General features: G+C 38.6%; 1 protein-coding gene across 6 annotated transcripts in view; it reads left to right on the forward strand.

Moving 5' to 3' along the window:
* Positions 1 to 25,987, forward strand: part of SH3KBP1 (SH3 domain containing kinase binding protein 1) — a 225,486-nt gene that overhangs the window by 181,763 nt on the left and 17,736 nt on the right. For all 6 annotated transcript variants that reach the window (XM_085211162.1, XM_085211170.1, XM_085211146.1 and 3 more), the window contains 5 exons: positions 12,499 to 12,600; positions 15,033 to 15,084; positions 18,619 to 18,699; positions 21,241 to 21,403; positions 25,759 to 25,844. In XM_085211162.1, the coding sequence (XP_085067288.1) occupies positions 12,499 to 12,600; positions 15,033 to 15,084; positions 18,619 to 18,699; positions 21,241 to 21,403; positions 25,759 to 25,844 (484 nt within the window). The remainder of the gene's footprint in view (positions 1 to 12,498; positions 12,601 to 15,032; positions 15,085 to 18,618; positions 18,700 to 21,240; positions 21,404 to 25,758; positions 25,845 to 25,987) is intronic.

The raw sequence follows: 25,987 nt of genomic DNA on the forward strand, positions 1-25,987 counted from the left end.
TATTTAATGGCAATCCAATTTGTAGTGCTTAGTGTTGTGTTGAGGAAAAAAGAGCCAGAAACCTAGTTTCTGAAAATGAGTGTAATGGCAGCCAGTTTTTGCAAAGATAGTATTTGCATTTGGTGATGGTTATATTTTGCTTTATTGAGAGATCTGCAAGTGTGGTGGTTCAAAATGCTGCGCATTTAGTGAGTTTCAGATCCTACCCAGATACAATCAAGTGTTAAAACAAACAAGTACAGGCAAGTAGAAGGGTATAAAGAGACAATGAAATTAAGTTCAGTCTTTCCAGTCTCTTTCATAATGTCACATTTTCACTGTTACAGTGGCTACTTTGTGCGTTTGTCCATGCTAGAGCGTGGAGTCTCCTCTTAAACAGAGAACTTAACATTTTCCAATTCTTAGTATAGTCTTCAGGCATTTAATTTCACCCTCACTGTATTTATGGACAGTTTCCCAAGCATGTCTCTTTTGCCAAAAAAATTCTCCCAGTTTTGTCTCTTACAACATCTTTAAATGCTCATCATTGTCCAGGAGGTAATTGTCCACAGCACTTTCTTCAGCTTAGAGATTGCCAAGGATAACTCGGCTGGGTAGGGCTGTGAGGGAAAACAGCTGCTCTGACGGATGCAGCAGGCTCCTGGAGGGATGAAATTAGTAAGTGCTATTTACAAGAGTCTTGCCAGTTCAGTGAGGCCATAAGCAGGGGAAGGAGCAGGAACCGGACAGTGTGCTAGAGGAGAGTGATAGTTGATACTTAATTCAACATTTTGCTATATTATGATGTCTCTGAGGTAGAAACCTGCCTGTTTCCTGGGTTTGTGTTGGTTTATTTTTTGTTTGTTTTCTTCACTGCCAAATTTTTCTCCATGCTTTTAATTGCAAACAGCACACATAGTTGACGATGTTTGATTATAGAAATATATGTACAAATTAGAAGACTTGTAGGTTGTTTTTTTTTTTTTTAATGTGAGCAAGTAGGTAGCAACAATTATTTTTCCATTTTAAGATGAAATTTTCACTATTTTCCATTTAAAATAAAAAGTGATAAGATTTGAAGATTTATCCTAAAAGTCAGAAAATATCAAAGCTGAAAACATACAGTTGCACCTTTCTAAAGGAAGGAAGGAGTCAGTTCTACTTCAGAATAGTCACTTAGATAATCTTATTTGTCCTTGATTGGCAGATAAAATCTTCCATCTCATTTTCAGAAATTAGTTTTCTGATACAGCAATACAAAAGGTCTCAGGTCACATGTGGAAAAATATATGATCTGGTTTAATAAAACTCATAAAAATGGCTTTCTATCAGAGCAGCACAGTGGATTTTTGTTGGCACTAAATATCTGGTCACACAGATACCCTCAGTTCAGGCTTTAGTACAAGATATTTTGAGCATTTGTAACTTTTGTAACAATCCTGCATGCAGAAACCAAAAGGAATAAGGTAAATGAACATCAAATGAAGTCCATCTTTAAGAAAGCTTTTATGATTGTATGTCTTTGAAGGATAGCATGTGAGCAATAAAAATATATAAAACCACTTACTACTTGCCTTCAGAAATAAGTATTTCCCTCAGAAAGAACAAGATGCCCTTTTTCTCTCTCTTGAGATAACAATTGTTTAAAATGTTCTCCACCAGACTTAATAGCCATTCTTAATGTGCTTTCTGTTCCTCGCCCTCTATGCTGTGCTCAGCGCCGCTTTCCCCCCTAGACATCCCAGCCACTCAGCTGATTGACAAATCTACTTGTACCAAAGCTGCTGATTTCTCATAAGAAACTATTTAGTAAAGTGTGCATGTTGAGGGTGCGACTTAGCATGATGAATGGTAGGCTGCTGCTGGGAGGGGTGCGTATATTCCGTCCCTCTGGCTTTGCGTCTGGCTGACTTGGTCACCAGACACGCAGAAGTGTATGGGTTGGCATCAGTTTTATGGTAAGTGGGATTGCCACCTTTTGAGACAGGCTTAGCACTTGCATGAAACTTTTTTCCTATACCTGAAACTTTTCCCTGAAGATTTTAGTTTAATGTGAATAAGAAGGTTTGGAATTTTTGCTAGGCTTCACATTGTGATGCCATGAAAGATGGTAGCTGGACTAGGTCCTGCAGAATAAGACCATTCTGACACACTGGTTATGTGTGTGGTAAGTGTTGGGGGTAGTTCCTGTGTCATCACGTGAAAATATGAATGTTTCCTCATGTGAGTTATATAAAATTTGTAGGGATGATGATGATTGAATAAATATGTTCATTGCTATAATAATTTGATACACTCTGTGAGTTATAGGGAAAACAGACTGTGAGTAATTGTTTTCTTCTTGCCTGAACCATGTCCTTGACCAAGACTTTCAAATGCTTATAAGTAAATTTTTAACCTTTTTTTATATCTAGCAGCTTGTTTTTGCCGCAGCGCTTAAAAATGGAGCATTGAGTGAGGTCAGTGTAGAAAAAGCTGAACATGAGCCAGCAGTGTGCCTGAGTGGCCAAGAAGGCCGATAGCATCCTAGCTTGTGTCAGAAATAGTTTTGCCAGCAGGAGCAGGGAAGTGATCATCCCTCTGTATTCAGCCTCGGTGAGGCTGCACCTCTGATACTGTGTTCAGTTTTGCACCACTCACTAAAAGAAAGACATGGAGGCCCTGGAGTGTGTCCAGAAAGGGCAGTGAAGCTGTGAGGTATCTGGAGCACAAGTCTTATGGGAAGCGGCTGTGGGAACTGGGATTGTTCAGTCTGCAGAAGAGGAGGCTCAGGGGAGACCTTATTGCTCTCTACAAATGCCTGAAGGGAGGTTGTGGTGAGATGGGGGTTGGCCTCTTCTCCCAGATAACAGCCACAGAATGAGAGAGAATGGCCTCAACTTGCACCAGGGAATGATTCAAGTTGGACGTTAGGAAATACTTCTCTGAAAGAGTGTTGAGGCAATGGCACAGACTGCCTAGGAAGGTGGTGGAGTCACTGACGCAGGAGTTGTTCAAGGAACATTTAGATGTTGTACTGAGGGACATGGTTTTGTGAGAATTATTGGTGATGGGTGGGTGGTTGAACTGGGTGATCTTGGAGGTCTTTTCCAATGTTGGTGATTCTATGATTCTATGATTTAGAAACATAATTAAAACACTGTTTTTTGAGATGAATATGTAAATAAACTATCAAGCCCGTGATTTTTTTCTAGGGAGAGGAGCAGCCAGCACTTAAAAGTTCTTCTTGTTCATATTTTTTTCTTTAAATATGCACTGAAGTTCGTTCTTCCTGTCCTTCTTATCACCAATTGTGGTGGTACAGTAGTGTTTTCAAAGGAAGGGGTTGTATTGTGCCTAGGAACAAGTTCATGCCAAGCTATGTAAGTGAAGTGACAGGTTCCCCTGTGCATGTAGTGCTTCAAGATTTACATCATCTAAAAAGAGTTAGGGTACTTTTCTAAGCACTTTTTATATTAGCTTGGCTGTATTAAAAGGTAGCATATTTTAAGATTAAAAGAGTGATTTTTTTTTCTGCCCTATGCAAATAAAGGATATTACTGAAATGCCAAGGCATCTGGAAAACTCTGATTATTGCTCACAATGCAGACGCTAAACTCACTGCTTAGATTCATCCTTTCTTTCATTCTGTGAATTGACTTCGCCTGCTGACTTTTATCTTAAATCCAACCTTGCCAGGGCAAAGAAAGCCATTTAAAGGGAAATATGCGTAGATAATGCCAAGTGATGATAATTGTAATAAGGACCCCAGCCCTAAGATGTCAGTTATGTAAGTAATAATGGCATTAAACTAATTATTCAAATTATTTGTTCTATGTTTCTGTAATCCTTCTAAATGCAAAAAAACGACAAAACGTATTTTGGATCATCGGAGGCATGCATTGTGTCTGTTACCAGCACCACCTTTCGTGTTTGTGTTGGCTAATATAGTTTTATTTTGTCTACTGGAGTGCTAGAGTTTTATGACTTGGCACTTATTTATTTCTCCATGATATTCTGCTGACTGAAGAAGTGAAGTGAATCCCTAGAAGAGATTGTTTTGTTCGATAAGCAGTGTAATTTTTTCTGTTTGTGCAAATATTTCATCAAAGCAATTCAGCTTCATTACTGATTAAACTATTTACTTGTGGTGTTTAAAGTCGAAAGGTTAGATAATGGCCTAAAATGAATTTCACAGCCAAAATGCATCTGGTCAGTTACATCCTCTGCTCTGAGGCCCTGTGTATGTTAGGTCATTCATTATTTTCAGCTGATTTCTTTTTTGCGGGACCCAAGAACTTGGGCCAGTTCTTGGACAGGATATGTCTCCTAAAGAAGTGTTTTCTTGTTATGCTTTCCAGTAAAAACCACTCACTGGAAAGACAGTGTAACCACGACTGAAATAATGTCTAACTTCTGACAGTCTCTTTTGTTTCCTTCCACACAATGTTAACACCATACATTTTCAGTTGAGCCTTAGAGTTTATGGATACAGGAGGAAAAAAAAAAAGCCCATTTGACTTGTTAAGCATTAAAAGATACAATTGAATGTCTCACACGTACATTTCCCTACTGCTCGGGCATGAGAGCTGGCAAGAGCCGAGAAAGATTAGTGCAGGATTTGAGTCTTCCAGGGCACAGGCTGTGGACCTGAGCAGAATAAATTGCTCCAGCTTATGGACCAAAAAGGGCCAGACTGGGATATTTCTTCTCATACTTTTCTTCTGATATTTCCTAATTTACGGGTATTTGGGTGAGAGAGCATGTAAAAGGGAAACGAGTACTCTCCAGGACTGCCTCAGAAGATTAATTTGCTGTCTTATTCATCTAAGAGATCTTGGATTAGGTAGTTGTTGAGAGATTCATTCTGCCATATAGCCAAATTTTAAAACAATATTTCTGTTTAGGAGTACTTAGTTACTAACCAGATGCTTTAAATCATAGTCACGGTCTTCAGAACTATTTAACAAATTGTTATGCAGGACCATAAGGTCTCATTCCCAGTAACTGAGCCTAGTAACAGAGTTGGATCATGGAGAATACCGTCTTAGGTAACAGCAGAAGGTGGATGTAATATAAGACTCTGGATAAATCTTTCCTTCACTCACAGATATTTTACCAAGTTTTATGAAGACTCTAAAAAAAGTTATTTTCTGACTTTTCAGAATAAAGTTGGATTTTGAGAGTAACATAGCTTCATTTCAGCATCATAACTGTACAGTGAAATGTAAGAAATTTTAAAGAACCATTCTTAAACGCCACACATTATCTTCAACATGACTTTGTTTCCTTCTCCTCATGACAAATTATGTTAACAAGAATCTGATGCAGTGTTAGGTCAACTTTTGTTTTGCTGGTTTCAAAGCTGCTGATCTTTCGCACTTGTTTTCAGTGAAAACTTTTGATACACTTAATTCTAGGCAGTTATTCATTAAAGGGTTAAAAAAAAAAAGCGACAGGAAATTTCCCTGCACATTATTATTTTTGCCAAGTGATGTCAAACGTCAGGCTTTAAAACTTACAGAGCCCTTTCTGTGGCCTGTGAGAGCTGGGACCTTTTGGTCCCCAGAGGCAGGCAGCAGCGCTGTGCCGCTGGTGCTCTGCGTAGGCGCAGGGAATGGCAGCCAGCTTGGCTCTGAGATTTGACTTTCTGTGAGGCCTTCAGTCCTCAAATTCAGAAGCCTTTGTACACAATATATCTATCTTTGGACATACATAGCATCTTGATAAGTGTTGTAGACATACTTGATCACCTTAAACTCAAGGGTGTATTGTTTTTCTTTAAATTATGAGTTTGACTGTCAACTGTGGGAAAGGCTGCTGGAGAATGCTTACAGCAAGGGTTGTAATAGCATAATGTGTGGCTGCCAGCACAGCAGAGCTGACACATGAGAGCTCTCAGTTTAAGCAAGTTTAAGATGTATTCATGGCTTTCTGAATAATGGGATTTTACAAGCTCAACATTCTTCTTGATGAGATCCAACAATGTAAAGGCAGAAGGAAAACAGACATTGACAAATACAATTCCCAACTGCTGGTATATTTTTTTTTCTTTTTTTTTTTTTTTTTAATGCAAGGAATTGTGTATTCTGGTGGAGATGTCTGTAAAACTCTCATATCGTACCATGAAAATTTTGCTTTTTAAACCATGTACTTTGTGTTGTCTCTCACTCAATTTTCTGGATAGTCTTTACTTTTTGTTTTGTAATCTTAGCTTGCCAATTATATATTTTAAGCCTAATAATCTATTAAAAAGTAATTTTTGGGTCATTTTTTGGATGTCTGTAGCTGATGACTATTGAGTGCAGGTACACCTACTTGCATGAGCAGGAAACTTGCTATCTGAGCATTCTTGGAGTGCCCATACCATGGAGCTTTGCAGCCATCCTTTCTGAGGACCTACTTTGTTTGTACTTGGAACTATTTTCTATCCTGACAAGATTGATGAAATCACAAGTTTCTGTATCAAAACCTTTTGATCAGAAAAGCTGAAATATTGAGCAGTTATGAATTGATATTTAAATGATAGCTTCATGTTTTAGCAGCACTACAAAGCAGCAGCTTGTTCAGCAGGCCGACTGTGCAATGTTTTGCTCCCTCAAAAAAAAAAAAAAAAAAAGTCCTGCTAAAGGTTGAAGATATCCTTTTTTAGATTTATTTCCTTATGTGTTTACACAGCTACAGCTATAGGTATACATTGCGGGGGGAAAAGAAATACGACGATTGTTACTTTGTTTTGGGACCTTGGGGAATAAGGAAGACCTCTCATTTAATTTTGCAAACAAATGCTTTTTCCTGGGCTAAGCCCAGGAGAAAAATTGGGGAGGAGAGAGATGAACTCAGGGCTGTGGCACTCCCTGAAATCTTGACAATTCAAAGGTGGTGAGAGAGGAGGGAGATGGTGCCTTCTTGAAGACCTGGAGAAAGAGGCAGGAATCATCTTTGCATCCTTAAATAAGTGGAAAACATGGGTGAAGTAGTGCATGATGATACAGGAGTTCCTTCATCTCTCACAAACCTTCAGTACATCCCAGTGTTCTACTTTGTGGAGTGGCTGAATAGGTTTTGTGGGCAGCCCCTTCCAGACTTGCTCAGGTTCTTGTTTTGGTACAGCTACAGGAGGTGCTCAGCTATAAGCAGGCTCTCCATGAGTGTCTGGCAGCTGGTGATATCAGAAAGAGCAACATTGGAAGCATTTGCAGCCAGCTTCAGCAGAGATCTACATACAAGTCCAGTGTCCTTCTGAGCCCAGGCAATAGGAAAATTATAAATATGACTGAGTACACAAGTAGCTACTGGTTTTTATTTTGGTGATTAAGAATGGACATAAGACACTGTAATTTTCCTTTGATTGTCTGTAAGTGGGAAAAAAGAAAAGTAAAGTCAATCATAGTACATGGAAGAAAAAATAGTTCTTGTCTCTGACACTAGACATACAGTGTGTTATTGACTTCTAGCAAAACAATTTAAAAAACAACCATTATGAGTTTATATTATGAGCATGTTCATGGACACTGCTGCTTCTAAGACTAACCAAAACCAAACCCAATGTCTGAGAGCGTTGAACTCCGGCACTCAGGGCCATGCCCACAGCCCTGTGCATCCCGTTCCACGACCACTGCCCTGTGGTGCAGCCCCTTTCCCTGACCCCCAGCTGCCCCTCCCCTGACACAGCTCCATGCCGTTCCCTCGGGCCCTGTCGCTGTCACACAGAGCAGAGCTCAGCGCTGCCCCTCCGCTCCCTGTGAGGATCTGCAGCCGCCATCAGGCCTCCCCTCAGCTCCTCTGCTCTGGGCTCAGCAAACCTAAAGACTCTGTCTGCTCCTCATGCAATTTGCCTTCCAGACCCTTCACCATGTTAGTAGTCCTCCTTTGGACACTCTAATAGTTTTATGTCCTTCTTATATTGTGAGAGAGGCTTGCAACCTGGTAGGTATGAAGCCACATCTTTTAATTTGGTAGTTTTGACCACAGTCTTAACTAGGAGACTGAAGATCACGTGAGCAGAGGACTGCCAGCTCTATCTCACCAACCCCGTTTGTCATCTTTTTGAACACCAAAGAGAAATGGTGATAGTAATTGACTGAAAAAAAATTTGCGTCCTTGTCCTGCAACCACTGATACTCTTCAACTGAGCAGGTGATCAGGGACAGCCTCTTGTTGGTTGTGTGTATCTAGCTACAGCTGCTTCTGTGTAGCGAGTAGAGTATTTGTAAGATTATGCAGTATTAAGGAGCCTTTACACTGTGGCTTTTGTTCAGCCTCCTCTGGCTTAACAGTGACCACTGGGGGAAGGAACAGCGCAAGGTTTGTTCTGGTTCAACAGCAGCCTTTCTGCTGCTAAACAAACCTGTTAACATAGGATAGCATATGGGTAAGGGATCAAGCAATGCCAGGATCCCTTCATTCAAAAGAGGAAAAAGCACAATTTTTCTCGGTTTTATTAGCCAGTGTGAGAGTTCCCACAGGACTGTCGTAGTTCCAAAAGGGATACTGACCCATGATCTTATGCTGTCAGCCCTACTTACATAATTCACTTACATTCACTAATAGTTTTTTTTTGTTGTTTTGGTTTGTTTTTTTTGGTAGTTATTTTAATATTCCCTTCAGGAATAAAATGTTGATAGTCCCAGGTGAATCTCTATTACAATTTTATTCACAGCTTCCACATCTTCTAATGGCATGAAGACTATTTTCTCCTGTTGTTCTTGTTGTCAAGAAGATGACTAGTGGTTTTCAGTTCCTCTGTGTATGCTCTTAGAATGGTTGGTAGCATGCTGACAAAAGCTGGTTGCATTCTGCTTTTCTGGTAGTTGCCATTTGTCCTGTTTGCCCTTTCCTTTTACTTCTCCTTTTACTTCTCCCCTCCCTCATTTCCTTGAGAATTCCAGTGCAAATTGACATTTTATTTCTGTATGGTTGCGCCATCACTGCCTTGGATACAAAAATAATCTCTCTGTTACACTTTGATATGAGCCAGTTTTTACTAAATAACTAAATGCTGGACCATCTACCCGGCCCAGCTACCACTTACCTCGCATGAACTCTAGTATCCATCAAATACAAACTTTTTTTCATACAACTTTTGGACATTACAGCATCTGATTTTTGTCTATCTGTGTTGTTACAAGTCCAGTAGAATAACATGAAAGTAAAGGAGAGATCCACTTTGTTAATAAATTTTGGAATATTGATACTAACAGCTTGACAACTTTTATGTAAAGTCTGAGTTTTGAGATTACAGCCATTTTGCCAACACTGGACACATAAAGCCATATTTAAAAAGAAAAGAAAAAAAGAAAAGAAAAGCATGAGAAGCATGAGTAGAATTGTGCATCTGACAGGGATGTAGAACAAATGGAGTCACTTTTACTCGATCTTGACAACCAGCCATGTGGTTCTGGTCACAGCACCTTCACTGCACTGCAGAGCTATAATGTCAGTTGTTACTTTCTGAGGTAGCTTGTGCAGTTCCAGTTCAGCTGGCCTTATATGGGAGTCAGTCTATGATGAAGATGTCCCTGCAGTAAGCATCATATGTGGACTTCCAGAGTTTTGCTGTGACGTAGCAGACCTGCGGCTGTGGATAGGAGGAAGGTGCCACTGCCAAGATAATGCACCTGATCTCAACTGCAGCTTTTAATCCTTGAGATCTCTTTTCTGTCCTTTTGCTCAGTGACACAGCAGCCTCCTCTGGCAAATAAAGTAAATGAGAAAATTAAAGAGAAACGGTTGAGCAATTTACTTCTGTATGAAAATTGTGTGTGGTGATTGGCTTTGCAAGTCTGAGTGACAAGCAGGGGAGGAGAGACAAGCAAATGTGCAGCTGTTCTGGATTAACAAGTATGAAATGCAGGACCTGTCTTCATGAAAACAACTAAGCTTTAAAGACAAAATGCATACGTACTAGTAAAACAAAGACATGGAAGTAAGGTCTGTGTTTCCTAAGAGCATAAAGAAACGTCCAACCTAAAAGGAATGTACGTGATGTGCGTTATTCAGCAGAGTAATCAGCTGGCACTAAGCTGTGCTGGCAGTAGAAGCTCAAGCTTTTCATCTCTGGAAGCTTGAATTATTATGATTTTTTAAAATCTAAATTGGGTCAGTAATGTTTTGGCAATTTCGGGATGGCGTGACAGTTGGTGGAGGGCATTACAAAACATACCATGTGATGCACAGCCAAGCAAATGGTGTGCTCAGCTGCTTCAAGTGATAGAGCCAAGCAGGAGGGCTCCTGCTCATCAGGAACAAGGGGTGCTGCCTGAGGACAGAGCAGGATCCTGCACAGAGCCTGCCTGTACCGTGCATGATTAGCTGATTATCTCCAGCTTTGTGGAGTGCTGCATTCATGCAGCAAATACTGTGAAAACATGAGCAGGTCGAGGATCAGCCTTGTTCACAACAAAGACATAAGCAAACTGATAAATATTTCCTAAAGAACTCCCAGGGAGGTCAGGAAAAGGTATATGTCCTTGGTAACAGGCACCTGCTAAAGAACAGAGAGGATGCAAGAGAAAAGAACAGATTAAGCATGAGGGAAAACTACCAGAAACAGAATGGAAAGTTTGTTCAGTGCCTGCATTTGTAAACCAGGAACGTATTACATCAGAGTGAAAAAGGGAGCTGTGGAAAAAGACACCTATCTTAAGCAAATGTGATACAAAAAATGATGCTACTTAGCTTGCATGTTTAGCCAGCACATATTCTCAAGGGATGAGATGATTTAATTAATCTAAACAAAAAACCTAGACAGAAAAATAATTTTATAAGAGAAAACAAAAGCTCTGCACTTCTTTACTGCTGATCTTACTGTTTCTCAAATGTCATCAAACATTATGTATTCAGTACATGATCCCAAGTTCCAACTACAGATTTTCTATGATCCTAGGATTATAACTTAGAGAAAACTTGATTAAGTTAACTTATGTTCTTTTGACATCCCTGCAGTAGCTTTACCAAATAACTCCATGGAAATGGAGTTATCTTGTGATGTGATCTTTATTCACCTTTTTTTTTTATTATTTTTTAAATTAATCTATTTAAACTGTTTGCTTCCTCTACGCAAAGGGCCCACTCCATTTCTGCAGCAGTAAGTGATGGAAAGTCCTCACCACAGGCTTACCTAGAACAGTGACCATGCCCCAAGAGAGGACTGATAGACCTACATCAGTACCCCTGAGTATTCAGAGAACAGAGCTACATTTCTACTGATTTCTTATGAACAGTGGTGGATTTCTGAAGAGCAAGAACTCTTTATTAAATCTAGGAGCATTTCCACCAGGCTTCATTAGAAATGTTAGCATAGGGGCATCCAACATATTGGACTCTGAGCAATTCTGTGTGGCTCTGCTACCAGGGCAGCTGGATGTACCTGGCTGGTGCAGATGTTCAGATCTGAAGTTGTGGAAGGGACCACAGTGGTTGATGTTGCCAGATGTGGGATCCCAGCTGCAAATCCAGCCCTATTTACATCAACTTTCGTAAAATGGGAGAATCCCTGGTGACTTGTGACCAGTCTGTGCTCTGTTTGCAAGATTTCCCTTTCCCTCCTATTTTCAGGTGTGTAGTATTTACTGCATGACTCTGAGCCACAAGAAGATGTAAATGTACTGCTCAAGAGGCTGGGAAGGTTGGCCAGCCTGGTAATGAGCCAAATGCTAAAATTGGCTGAAATGTTTTCAAGACTAAGAAGATGGGTGACTTTCCTGTAACAATATTTTGGAAAACAGCTGACTAGGTTCAGCTGAAGCTTTCAAAGAAGAGTGTAGAAAGACTGAATCAAAAGTATTCTCTTTAGCAAATGCAGCTTACCGTTCAGCATGCAAGGAGCAATTTTAGCCTTCTCTACAGTGGTTGTAGCTTGTACTCTTATTGTTCTTTACCAAGATAATTGTACTTCACTTTGGTTTTCATCACTTAAAATTACTGATGTAGTAGTTTTTTTTTATTTTTTTTTAATTGTGAATGTTTAGCTGTACATTGTTTTGCTACCCACACTGCATTGTTGCTGAAAAATGCTGTGGTAAAAGGTGACACTCTACAGTGATCAGGTGTTTAATGCCTTCTTAATTGGACTGTGATCAAATTTAATAATTTCAGAAGTAATTCTAGTGTGTCAAGGTTTCCGTGGAAGTGTGGCAAATGAATGAGCTTTATTACCTCTAGGGATGTTTGATGCTTAATTAAGTTATTGTCTTTCTCTAAAATGAAGTCAGAGAGAAGTAATATCATACGTGTTCGAAATGCTTACTGGTTTAACAGATCAAGTGCTGAAATAGTGTTTTCCTTTAGACACAGACAAGCTCTTGAGCTCTTACAGCATGTTTATTTTCTTTCCTAGCTGTTCCATATGATCATATAATGCAGGGCGATTACTGAAGTTTTTATCTGGTAGATTACCCTGCTAACCTGGCACTCCAGTAAATTGTTATGTTCCAGCAAAAAGGCAGGGCATTATGCAGAAGAGCACTTCAGCACAAGAATCTGTTTAGCATAGAAGCACATTCATTGTGATTTTCATGTTATTTTACTGTTTTGTAGGATTGTATTGATGTGGGTTGGTGGGAAGGAGAACTGAATGGCAAACGAGGAGTGTTTCCAGATAACTTTGTCAAGCTTCTTCCTTCCGATTTTGAAAAAGAGGTAAGCATTGTGTTCTTTCATTTTCACTGTAGAATACAGAATGAAACTAAAGCTGAAATTTTGTTTTAGATAGATGATTTAGACAAAGTTTTACTTGTCAGTTAGTAAGAAATAAAAGAAAAAAAATAAGGAAGGAAACAAATTTCTGAGTTACAAAACATCAGTGAAGAGCATGTTTATGATTGACCTGTCCTGTCTGTCAGTCTCCACTACATTGTCCTGACAACACTGCCCTACGTCCTGAGTTTGAGAGAAACTGGTGATCCCAGTGTGATTTGCCAAGTCAAGTGATGCAGTGATGATTGGAATTATTAACTTTTATCTTTTGTTTATGTGGCAGAACATCCTGTTTTGCCAGCAGTCATGCACTCTTTGAGAATGAAGAGGTTGAAACTTCAGCTGTGAGGTTTGAAAGATTGTAGTGAGCTTTTGGTATCTCCAAGACATGTTACATTACTCTCTCAGAATTATTAAAAATGAAGTATGAAATCTGCAGAAAAGCTTTTTCAGCTTCTAGATATTTGAAGGAGATGGTTGTTATTTGCCAAACAATAATTAGAAATCTTGCAGCTCCCTGGAATGAAGTCATGGATTACTTCCCTCAAAAGTCCATTCCATTTTTAGGAATCTTTCAGTCATCAGTGTGATATTATGAGCTTGCACTTAGACTTCTGATGAGTATTTCACAGTGACAATATAAGCCTTCTGTGATAAAACCAAGACTTACTGACACTCAGCTTCAAACTTTGGCAATAAAATTGGATGCCAGAGGCAGTAATTAAATAGCTTGGAAAGCTTAATAAAGGAAGTATTAAACAACTCACAGAAGCTAACACGATAATTATTGAAAATGAAAGTAGAAGAGCAGCAAAAACTGCTGGAGTTTAATATGCAATATCAGAGTGTGTATCCTGGCTTCAGGCCTAGTAATAAAAAAGCTATTTCCAAAAGAGGCAGAAATTATAAACCTTAAGACATAGCGAACATTCAAATTGTATTCTAGAAGAAGAAAATCTTCATTCTTATCCATTCTTTTTGGTCATTAAATTTATTCAGTCTTTCTAAACCAATAAATTGTATATCTTTAAGTATTTTTAATCTTTAGATTATGGTAACTGTAATTTGTGGAGTAAATCAAATATTCAGGCACTTAGAAATTGTAGCTAGATTTTCTTTAGAAGTGGAAAAGGAAATTTTGTTGATTTTAGAAATGGCTCAGATCAGTCCGTGTGTCTGTTAGAACTATAGACTGCCTTTCTTTGCTTGAATCAGAGTTAAAATGGAAGGAAATGGATGCTTTTCCAGTGGTTTTGCCAGGTATTTTCTGATACGATCCAGAAACCTTGGATTCCATCCCATGGTCTGAAACAATATGAGTTGCAGTAGTTCTGCTTGTTGAACAAAAGCCTGGGATCTTTCACCATCTCCACATTCCCAGTTTTCCCTTCCATTCCTTTCCCCCATGTGGCCATTTCTCCCAGTGCTCGCTGCCCAGCCCCAGCCACCACCAATGGGAGGACTAGCTCATAATGATGGTGAAGAGAAATGGCTGGTGCTGATGATTCAACACCACTTTGCTGTTTTATTCCGGACTAATTCAGGTCCAGTCCCATTGACCGTCCTAACATCAGTGGTTGGAATACGTGAGGTGATCACCTTTAGCATCTCTTTTGGGTAGTTCTCACTGAAAAGACTCCAGCCATGTTCCCTGAAACTTTTCTCTGAGGGGAACGAAAGTACAGTCAGAGGAGATGGGCAAGGGAGAGTTTCACTGCAAAGTTTGCTCCTAATTGAAACTAAAACAATCATTTTGATACACCGCAGAGCAGAACAAATGGCTCATTAAACAAAGTTGCTTCGACTGGAAGCAGATGAGGGAAATGTATTGCTTTGAAAAGGCAGACTAAAATCAGAGGAGGAGATAGTGGGAAGGAGCACTTCCTGCTCAGGAAACATAGAGAAGCAAGGAGAAATTGCAAGATTCTGTGGCTGGATAAGATAACCAAGAAAGTGGTGGAAACAGACTACAATTGAAACCCCAGAGAGGAAACTGGGACTGGTTGGACAAGAAGAAAACAAACTAAGTGTAGAGAAAAAGTGAATGCAGATGGTGGTTCAGGTAGTGAGCTCAGGAATAGGTTTCTTCAGTAAACCGAAGGTCATACTTTTCTCTGATCTGGAACCTAAACAACTGTTTTTTCCCTTCAGCAGGACGTTTCAATTGCCAAAGTAGAAAGATGGTATTTCATTTGTTATGGATATTTTCTGTCTTAAAGTTCATTTTATGAAGTCATTTCAGGGAAGTCTGTGACAGATCTGTATTCTCTGTATTTGTGAGTCTTAATGCTAAGCCGTGTATGATTATATCCAGCCTTTGAGTGAATGAGGTTCACAGACATTTTGAAGTGACTTTTTCTGTTACTAAATTTTAGAGACCGAAGAAACCACCACCTCCATCAGCTCCTGTTGTCAAACAAGGACTAGGTAAGTTATAGCTGATACTGTGCAGCTCATACTTGAGTGAGGACATCTCAATCTAAGTAAATGTATTCAAATGTAGAAAGAATTCATCTGTATCAAAATTGATATGCGGGAAGTGTACAGACAACAACTAATAATCAGAATCAGATTGTAAAAAGATGAGGTAACCCCAAAAGACTGTGATGTGTTTTTTAAATGTGTTGCAGGCAACCATCTGCACCATTTAAAAATAATGTATTTTGTCCCTTGTTAATCGTTAGCAAGCATGATACTTTAGTTACTAGAAATTCCGTTCCGTTCTTGACTGGAGTTCATAGTGTGCTTGTCTGCAGTAGAGACAAAAAATGTTGGAGCCTAATACTGCATGCAGTAGGAAACCATCTTCTCTTTTACCTACAGACTTGGTCTATTCTAAGGAGATCTTTTCCATACGTAAGACAGTATTAGAGAACCTGGCTGTAATTCAGTGATCCCATCAAAGTTGCAGTCTAGGTATTGCAGATCTGCATGAATACTGGAGCCAGCTGTCTGTCTCCAGGTTCTATGCCTCGTTTTATAATACTAATAATCATTAGATCCTCGTTTTATAATACTTGATAAACATAAAAGTGAAGGGAATTATCTTAAATCTGGCCATGTAGATAATTGTGTTGCAAATGTATGAAGGTGCTGATTATGTTTTCCATAGGTGTGAGTGTTAGTAAAGCTGTTTTTGAGATATGATAGGCTGAATTGTGTCTAAATATTGAGAGTTGAATCCACTTTTATTTGTGGTTTTAAAACAACTTCTCAATACAAAAATCTGCATGATTTCTTAGATCTGCATGATTTTTTTTCTGTGGAGCTCAAAGACAGTTGAAATATCTACACACTCGACAACTCCGACCTCAGAAACTGCATTTCTATTCCATTCCTGTTAAATCACAAATCACGAGGCATGAGGCGCTCTCGGAGTTTTCACTGGTGTTGCAGTTGTGGTGGAACTATAATTATGGCTGGAATTCCCTAATCCCTTAACCCCAGTGCCTTAGAGGTCTGCAGTGGCTCCACCACTTTCCCCACTGTTGGTGAATGTTAGAAAAAACAAAAGAAACACAATGGATCTTTTTTGCTGTCACAGTGGTCTGTTCCCACTCTCAGTGCTTTCAGAAGTAAATTTCCTTCTCCTTCAGCTTTGGTACATTAATAGAATAAACAACTTACACCAGAGTATAATTTGTTGAGAACCTATAGGTTACAATTTAAATGATGTTCTTTGACTGTTCTTTGACTAGAGAATCACAACAATAAATATTTGGTTTGCGTATCGGCAACCATGGTTTGCTGCTAACACGGTCTGGAGACACCAAAAAACATAGATTTGGTTTCAAGATCATTGATCGAAATGTGTTGAGGGAGAGCAGTGTAACTTCGCCATCTAGTGGTGGCTGCATATTAAAGATGCGTGAGAAAGTTACAGCCTGATGCAAGTTTTGGAAAAGCTTTGTAAACAGTTATATTTATTTCAATTTTTACTCGTCTCATGTCTCTGATGTAAAATTAGGGGGTAATCCTTTAAATTTATTGTACATATACAAACTTATTTAAATGTTTAACTTAAAATTAAATATTTTACTTAATACAAAGTTTGATAGTTGCTTGATTTGAGTATTTAAATGTTTATTTGAACTGTTTTTACATGTTGACATCTGGCACATTAGCCACGTTACCACAATGTGCCTCTTTTCAGAAGTAAAAATGGAGAGAGTAACCAAGGCTGCTGCTGTTCTTTGTTTTCATACCCCACCTTTGACTAGTCCTGACAGATTATGCACATGGCTTTCTTCTGACATGCATTGAGAGGTGGAAATCATCCTCTGCTATCGCTTTATCAGATAATCACTTTACCAAGACGATAGTGCTTTACCACATCCTCACATCAGGCTTTCCTGTTGATAATTTCCACTAAGGTTTCTGCATAGTAACCAGTCATAATATCTGACTGAACTATCAGTTGCAATCTAAATAAGTAAATATAAATACACTCTGATGCAGAGGATAAACTATTGCAGAGAAATAGAATTGGTCTTTCTAGTACAAGGAACTTGTACCTAAACTGAAGAGTGTCCCTGGGAACTTGTGTGGAGTTTTCTAGAATTTCCACTACGTCACCATCTCTAGGCAGCTTAATCAGGGTCATGTAGCCTGGGAGCTGATTAAAACAGGGTCACAACCCAAGCAGGGAGCACACCTGAGCCTGGGAGCCATAAGTGCTTGTATATCCATTGTTTAGATACTACCAGAGAATGTCCTTCTGTGTGTTAATGATGAACATTAATCTTACTTGTAATTAATAACTTGGGCTTGTGACATTTTTTTCCTTGAACCCACTACTATGTACAAGATTATCAAGAAGTTGACTTGTGCTTAGCTCATAACGAAGCTTAGCACTTTGTTTAGAAATGCTTGAGTTGGTTTCTATCAAGAGTTCTTCCTCTCAGGAGCGATGTAGTTTTATGGCAAATCAGTGTTATTTTGGTTTTTTGATGTGATAGGTTATACAAGTGTTGCTCATCCAACAGTGCAGTTACATAAAGAAACAATGGCCTATAATCACCACTGATTGCAATTTGCACTGATGAGTACTGGTTTCTGGGAACCAGCTGCAGCAGAGAATTGCGACCGTACATTCAGAAAATGTAAATTTACTTGAGAACTACTTAGAACTGAACAGACAGAGGCAAAAAAAAACCACCTTGTGTTCCCTGCCCTGCCTCCTCTACATTTCTTGGATGTCATTACTGCTATTTTTATTGAAATACTAAGAGTGTTACCTAAAGCGATTTTCAACACCGCTAAGTTGAAATGGTATTAGCACCCAGTGGTTAGCCAATGCAGTGGAGCCAATATCCAATAAAATATTACTTATAATATGGGGACTGGAAGGTTGCAGCTTGCATGTGCCAGGAAATTTTTGCAAAGTCTTCCCGTTGTTGCTGCCACCAGTTCTCATGCTCCTTATAGCAACAGAAGGCAGTGTGTCAGGGTCTCTAACACAGAGGCAGAAAAAGGCAGAGGCTTACACCTCTAGGCCAAAAGCTGTCACATAAAATAGTCATGCAGAATACTGTTGGTACTGTATTCCCATTCTTCTAATGTGTGGTAGTGAACAGCTAGTGTTGGAGGTACAATAGAACAGGTTTTTTTAACTTAATGTAAAATAAAACTTTATATGCGTGTTAAGCATCTTCTTGGCAGAAATGCCCAATTAGTTGGTTTAATCTTAGTGATTTTCCTCACTGTTGAATTGCTCTTTGCTTCAGTATATTTAGAAAAGTAAAAGACTGTTAAAATATCTGTCCACATTCAAAAATCTGTAATTGTGTCTGTAATTGTGTAAGCAAATACATGAAATTAGATTTATGTTCAGTTTTAGCAAGAAATGTTCAAAGTAGGAGATTGTAAAAAGCCTTAGAAATTGCAAAATTGTATCTTGTGTGGCCTTATGTGGTGGCTTTTTGGCTTGGTCACAATTCTAAATTCTCCATTCTTTGACAGGTACCACAGATCGAAAACAAGAAGTCAAAAAGGTGCCTCCTGAAAGGCCAGAGTGTCTTCCTAATCGAACAGAAGAAAAAGGTATGAAATGTGCTCTCCTGCTTTCTCTCCACAGAGAGACAGGGCTGATGCACGTCCTCGTTTCCTAGCCCCACAACAGATAGTTTGCATTAAGTATATTGTTAGTTTGTTTATTTCCACACTGATAGATCTCTGATTATATGCATTTTGGAAAAGATCGCACTAGTATTTCTGAGCTAAATTCAGAGTTTTCAGTTGCACCAATCCAGAGGTGTTAAGTGATTGCAGCCTCAGCTGAAGCCCAAGGGAGATATGCTCTCACTACAAAAAATAGTTTCTAAAGCTACGTGCTCAGTAAAACCCAGGTCCTCAATCAAGCATGATACCTCATATCAGTGCGTATTTTTTCTTAACTTTTGTATGCATTGGTTCTCTAGTTGAAAACCATCAACCCTGCTTTTATGCACCACAGAGATACAGTCATTAACGCTTATGAATCATTCCATTATCAGAGCCACAAATGTCATAGGCAAGCCTATGAAGAAGTAAAATAAAAGTCTTCAAAGCCAAGATTAAAACACTGCAAGAAATGAGGTATAGTACCACACAGAGCAGTGACAAGTGAATGAAACCTTTTATAGTTTCAGTATAAGTTCATGGTGTGTTCTGAGTAGTTTGGGAAAATAGTTATATTGATTGTCTAATTGAAGATGATGTCATTTCATATGTTTAAGTGGACTGTTAGATTGTACAGACAGGTTTAATTATGGGTTTCTTCAAAGTGTTTGAATTTGCAGTCAGGCACATGTATGAGCATGACTAACTATATAACATGCAGTTATAACTTAGTGCCAGAACATTCAGACTTTGCACCAAGAGCTGTTTCTGTACAAACATTCTTAGCAATCTGACAGATGTTTTAGCACTTCTGTCTGCATAGCTTTATTTCTGGTTATATGCATTATTTCTTGTGGTTATCTTAGGAGAAAATCCCTTTGCTTTCCATTTTGGATTAACAAAGCCAAATGTCAAAATGGTGGAGATTTGAATATGTTGCTGTTCCGGGGCATGAATATCTGTAACTTTTCTAAATGTTGAAAAGAGGCAATGGGAATCATGCCTACATTTCTGAAATGCCGGGGACTGATGGAAATTGTTTAGTTTGACAATATGGGTGAGCATGGGAAACTTCCTTTGCACTGCATGCTGGTGCACTGCTTAGCCCATCTCTAATACACAGTTTAGAACCTTAGACACCTACGCAATATAAATAGTCATAGGAATAAATTTGTAAACATTACACAGTATAATGCTTGGGTGTTACAGAGGACCCAATAACTGTTGTCAACGAAAAGTGTACTGAAAAAGGGATATGTGCCTGTGAATAACAATCACATACTGAACTGTTCCAAATCAAATCTGAATCCGTATTGGACACTGGAGATACCACATACTTTTATGTCTCCGTAAGATTACACAGTAGTCCAATGTATATTCCTACCCCATTCATTCATACAGTGGATAGCGTTTGGATAACTTAAAAAGCGCAATAATAAATTGATCCCTAGGTGTCCAAATGCTGTTTCTGTATCAGATAAACACACACAATTGCATTATGCTAAAATTTTATTTCAGTATTTCTACTAGCATTTCCAGAAAAGAGAAGTTTCTGTTGGACTGACACATAGAGCCCATCAAGAAACACTTTTATATTCTTAATACCTCTCAGGTGTATACAAAGACTTAATAATATTTACATTATAGACACAGAAGGATACTGGGAGTGAAAGTTTTGCCTTATCCTCAAGAAGAATCAGATTTCCTATGCTGTGGCAAATATGTTTAGTTTCTTCTGTGTTTGTTTTGCATTGTGAATTTAGAGCATATTCTTTTCAACAGTTATTAGTGTGTAATATGTTTGACATACATTGTATGGTTGGCATTGAGTCTTAGTGCTGTGGCACCTCCTAACAATCTGTGCTGCATGTGATCTAGGTTTGAACTGGGAAGCTGAAAAAGTCAGAATATGTCTGCTTAAGTTTAAATAAAATATCTGGGGTTTTACATCCTGCCCAATATGTCTGAATTTTAATGCTTGTATTTTCATTTAACTGTGATTAAATGGAACATTATTTTTTCCCCCCCCAGAAATCCTATTTCTCTTGTTTGTTCAATAGAAAATCCAGAATTATTATCTTTCTGACCTTCTAACTTAATATTGGTTTTATAAGCATTTAATATGAATTGCACTCAGGGAAAATTGTTGCACATGATATGTAATTTCTTGTTGCTCTTATTTTTCACATACGCTCTGAAACCAATGAGTTACTAAAATAAAAAATGCCATTCACATTCAGATACTGCATACACATTTCAGCCATGAGGAATTACGTTCAGAATATTCAAGAAGCGCAGACTGGTTTGTGGCAAACATTTTAAGTAAAGAATGATTTAGGACAGAAATGGAAAGAAAATAGGATTATTCCTTGTATATGATATATCTACACTTGAATTATTACTGTTCAATTATAGACGTGTTAGTGCAAATGAATTCCACTTAACAGCCTGTGTTTTTTTTCTCTGGAAATAATTGATTTAAAGAAAGATCAGAGAGAGAGCAAAAACAGTTAGAGTTGCAGAAGCCTTCAGTTCCTGCTATACCTCCGAAGAAACCACGGCCACCCAAAGCAAACCCTGTGAACAGACCTGGTACCTTGCCTCCGAGAAGGCCAGAAAGACCAGTTGTGCCTGCGACTCATGCAAGGTATTGTTCTTCTTCTGTCCAGTGCTTCTGGAATTAAAGAAAAATCACCTGTATAGAATTTAGCTTTTGTAGTTAATGCCACAGTTTGCAAAGAAAAACAATGTTAATAAATAATTTTACTAATTATCTGGCTGCATCGTAACCATCTCCTCAAGAACATCAGTTTTAGCCTGGTCATTACGAGTTCATCTCCACTGATGAATGTAGTGAAACAGAAATGTCATAGCCTGCACTGCAGAATACATGAGAAACATCTACATCACTGTGTTCTGCTGCTGTTGATTTACTTAGTCTGCCTAAATTATTCCATTTTAGCCAGAGCATTAAATCAGTGCCAAAGCTTGGATTGTATACTGAGTGAGGAACGGTGTTAGACGTGTCAAGCACTGCCAGCTTGGTTTCAGTCTGTTTCCCTTGATCATTGTAGATCAATTTTTAGCATGCTACATGTGTCTTATCAGAATGTCCTTTAAGTTGATGCTACTGCAGAATTCTGCTGTCAAGTGATTTAATCTCTGATGTTGGTTGTTGTTCTGTAGTTACATGATGCTCCTTATCAGAGGTGGTTACAGCCTTTAAGGAGCACTGGAAAACTAGGCTTGTGAACACATCTCTGCTCACACTGGAAAAAGCTGAGGTAGAACTAAAAGGCCCCACCTATAATTCTAATTGTGTCTAGATGGCTACTTGATAGTCGTTAGATTCTTGACTGTGCACTGCAGAATTTCTTTATGCAAAGTAAGTAGAAATAGGTGAAAACCAGGAAAAAAGCAGTTGTGTAAATTTGGCAAACTGCATGCCTTGCAGAAATAGTACTGTAGACATAGAAATAATTTTACTATTGAACTGTTAGAATAATTTGCTGCCATAGAACTAGTGGAATTAGTGGAATATTGACAGCGGATTAACTACCAGAATAGAGTGGAGGGTAGAGTGGAATAAAATAAAAATCCTAGGCATCGATTCCCCTCGTTCTTTTACATATGCTTCACTAAACGAGTGCTCTCAGCATGAAATCTGAGACACGTAAAATAAAGAGCTGATGCCTGCCTTGTGCTGCTGGTTTCATCTCATTGAAGTGCTTTGGCTGTGTGTCTCTGAGAACATTCACTACCAGCCATGTACTGCTACCACAGCTTCTGTTGGACTCCTTGGCTCCGGACATGATTGCCCAGGTTTTCCACAGTGTAGCCCAGACCTGCTGGCTTCTTGGCCGTGCTTGAAAAAGCAAGTGCTTGCTATGGCCTTTAGATTTAGCTGTGATATGTTACTGACAAGACCAGTACATACCCTACCATACTTTTCACTGGCTAGATAACTAACAAGGCAGTTATTATTTTCTTCTGTCTTTTTCATGGAAGATTTTAAGTATTATTTTACCTAGAGTTGTGGGTGGGTGATTTATTTCTCTTCTGTTTTCCCATTTTCTAACTACAAAATTGTTATTAAACAAACTGTGTACTTTTAAAGATATTTCAGATTTCTGGTTAACTAAGTGAAACAGCAGATCTAACTGCAATCCAGTTTTGTTAATTATCCAAACACTGCTGTTTCTAGCACAGAGAAAAATACTTCATTCCCTTTATTTAAAAAATATTTAAAATTTTATATCTGAAAGAGTTTTGCTTTTTAAAGTAGTTAGATTAAAACAGTAGAAGAAGAAATGATTTTTAGAGTGATGATGATGCTATTCCGATGGTCATAGTGCTAACGTTTTCACTATGAATTGCTTTATCAGCTAATTCAAATTAATGAATTTATCTCATACAGCTGTTCTGCCTAGTAATCTTTAACTGACAAGGGTGTTTTGTAGAATGAGGACGGAAAGTTAACAGAATAAAAAAGAAATGTGAAACTCCAGATGAAAGGCACTTTAATAAAGGCGTGTTAAGTCAATTCAGTTTAATAAGACAGTAAAAAAATGTTCAGGCACTGTGGTATCTGTTTCTGAATCTGAAAGACCTAAGGTGATTAGAATAAAAATAGAACCAGCAGAATTTTTGCTGAACCTAGTGGGGAAAGGTGCTGTAGATTTATAAAGTGATTCCCATGAGATTACCATTGCTGCAGGTTAGCAAAATAGTGGTTTTTTCTGTTCCAAGTGCCTTCAGTCTCATGCATCTCACTGGCTTTTTGTAGTAATAATTGTTTTTCATTTTAAACGTTATTTTTCTTCCTTCAAGGAAGATTAGGACTTCAAGGGCAATAGAGAGACAAAAACCATGTGAGACAGAGAATAGCTGTCAGTTGGCTGCAAAGGTTTCACAGCTTATTTAGATGTACATGCGATTACACAGTTTAGTGATGAATCAGTCAATTCTCCCGAGAAGGCAAGCCCTAAAGACCTACACCAAGTGCATTTTCACTACTAGTCCAAACCAATGTTGAGTCTCTGCTGCTGAAAGGGGCAGGTTCCATTTCCTGGCAGCCCATTCTTGCACCTCCCTTATGTTAGCACCAGCATTCGTGCAGACATTCAGCCATATGGGTCAGGGAGTTGCTCCAGATGGCAATTAATCACTTTGCAAGGGGACTTCTATTAGTGTGGGCTTTCTTTCAAGACTCATCAGCTGTCCCATCAAGCTGACAGCCTGTCTGCATGGGCACGAGCAGAGAGAGGGAGATGCTGTGTCCAAAAATAAATGGCTTTTGTATTCATATGGGTGCAGATTAGCATAATAGGCCTGTTGATTTTTTTTGTCAGTGGAGTGGATTTGTTTGGTTTTTTTTTGGTGATGTCATGTATCTTGCCATCATCACTATTCAAATGGTAAATGCTGTGATTTTTAGCCCTGAGTCACAACATATTAAGAATCTCCTCCAAAAGAGTGCTCACCCATTTTTAGGAAAGTGCTTCTGACTCACATGTTGCTCTCAATTGACTGAGAAATACACGTGTGCAAAACAGAGTAGGCAGTCAGATGCTCATTGTTGTGTGAGCCAAGAAACTATGTTGTTTCTTATATATTTATATATACATATGCATTTTTTGATAGGTGAAAAACCAAAAGATAGGAAAAATAATTGATCACATTATTTTATCATCTCAGCAATTAATTTGTGATTCCAGGAATGTATTGCTTCCTCCCTGTTGCAGACAACCTGCCAAATTGATGGTTGTGTCGAACAAGGGTGGGGTTTTTTCAGATCATAAACTGTCTGTACCATCTATTTTGTTTAATTAGATTCATTTAATCTGAGACAAATGTTTAGAATCTTTATCTACCACTGCCTTCCTGGATTCTGAAATAAGGTTTCTAGCTGCCTTCTGTTTCACTCATGTGCTACTGTCACGAGTGGAGGTTCAGGCCATTCTGACATCAGACTATTAGGAGTTCATCTGTATTTTCCTTTCAATTGCTGTTCGTATGAATGCACATCTGCCTGGGTCGTTCCAGGGATGATCAGTATTTTTACCCATAATTCCAGTACCTTAATTCATCTTAATCATTTTAATGCTATGCTGGGAATAGTTACTGTGGAGAAAAAAATAAGATATTTGCGACCTTATAGTAATGTTAAATACAATTTACTGCATTAACTGAACCATTGTTATCATGGAAAATACTTCAGGGACTTGTCTGTGAGACCTGTGCAATGCTGTGCTGCTCACCTACTACTGGCCCTTTTTTTCTTAATTGTTTCAATAGTCAGATTATTTTAGTAGACTTAGTAGCTGTGGGGGGAGTAGAAAGAATAACCTCATTGCTTATGTTTGATCTCCCATTTGATTTCAGAATTTCTATAAGGTTCATATCCATAAGGTATCACAGCTCTCAACGCTTGTCTATTCCAAAGACGTTCTCAGGCACAGTAGGTGATCTTGTTTCATTGGATCTGTGAAAACCATTTTCATAGTCTAGTCTCATAAGTAATGTGCAAAAATAAATGACAGTCTCTTTTTGTTGGAGAAGCTACATTTATGAGTAGGAGCTGCTGGGACACGTAACGCTTCTGTGAAGGTTCTCCCTGTCTGCAGTGCTCTGGATAGCCCATCACTGTCATTTACTCAAGCTAATTAATTACAAGCAGTTACAAATAAGATATTGAAGGCTGTCCCTTTGCCCTTAGATTTCCTTCACGTTGAGATGCTGTGAACATTTGGAGAATTATTTAGACACTGCGGTGTCTAAAATAGGCGTTTTTGACAGGTGTTGAGGAGAAATGAGATAAGGTTAATCCATACGGTATGTTTGCTTACTGGAGATTGCTCTCTCTGACACATTGCTGCTACTCTGCTGCTACAAGGGAAGAATATTTCCCTCTCTCGGTAGTAACTGCACGTTAGTTATCAATTTACTGTAACCTGTGCACAAACTCCAATAAAATCTGTCCTCTTCTTGATCCAAATGTAGGAGTGATAGTCCAAAAGTGGAATTAGTGGGGAGTTCGGTATCCAGTGCACTGGAAAAAGACTCCTCTGAAAGAAGCAATGACATCGGTAAGTTATAGAGCTTTTTATAGTTTGCCTAAGAAATTTATGGTGCAGGTCTCTACTTTTTAGAGACTTTGTTATGATCCAAAAAGCAGACTGAGAATTTGGCAATGAATGTGAGTGATTTATGTCAATTTTTAGTTGCAGAA

This window comes from Meleagris gallopavo, chromosome 1 (assembly GCF_905368555.1).
Source record: "Meleagris gallopavo chromosome 1, MGAL_WU_HG_1.1, whole genome shotgun sequence".
Taxonomy (NCBI): Eukaryota; Metazoa; Chordata; class Aves; order Galliformes; family Phasianidae; genus Meleagris; species Meleagris gallopavo.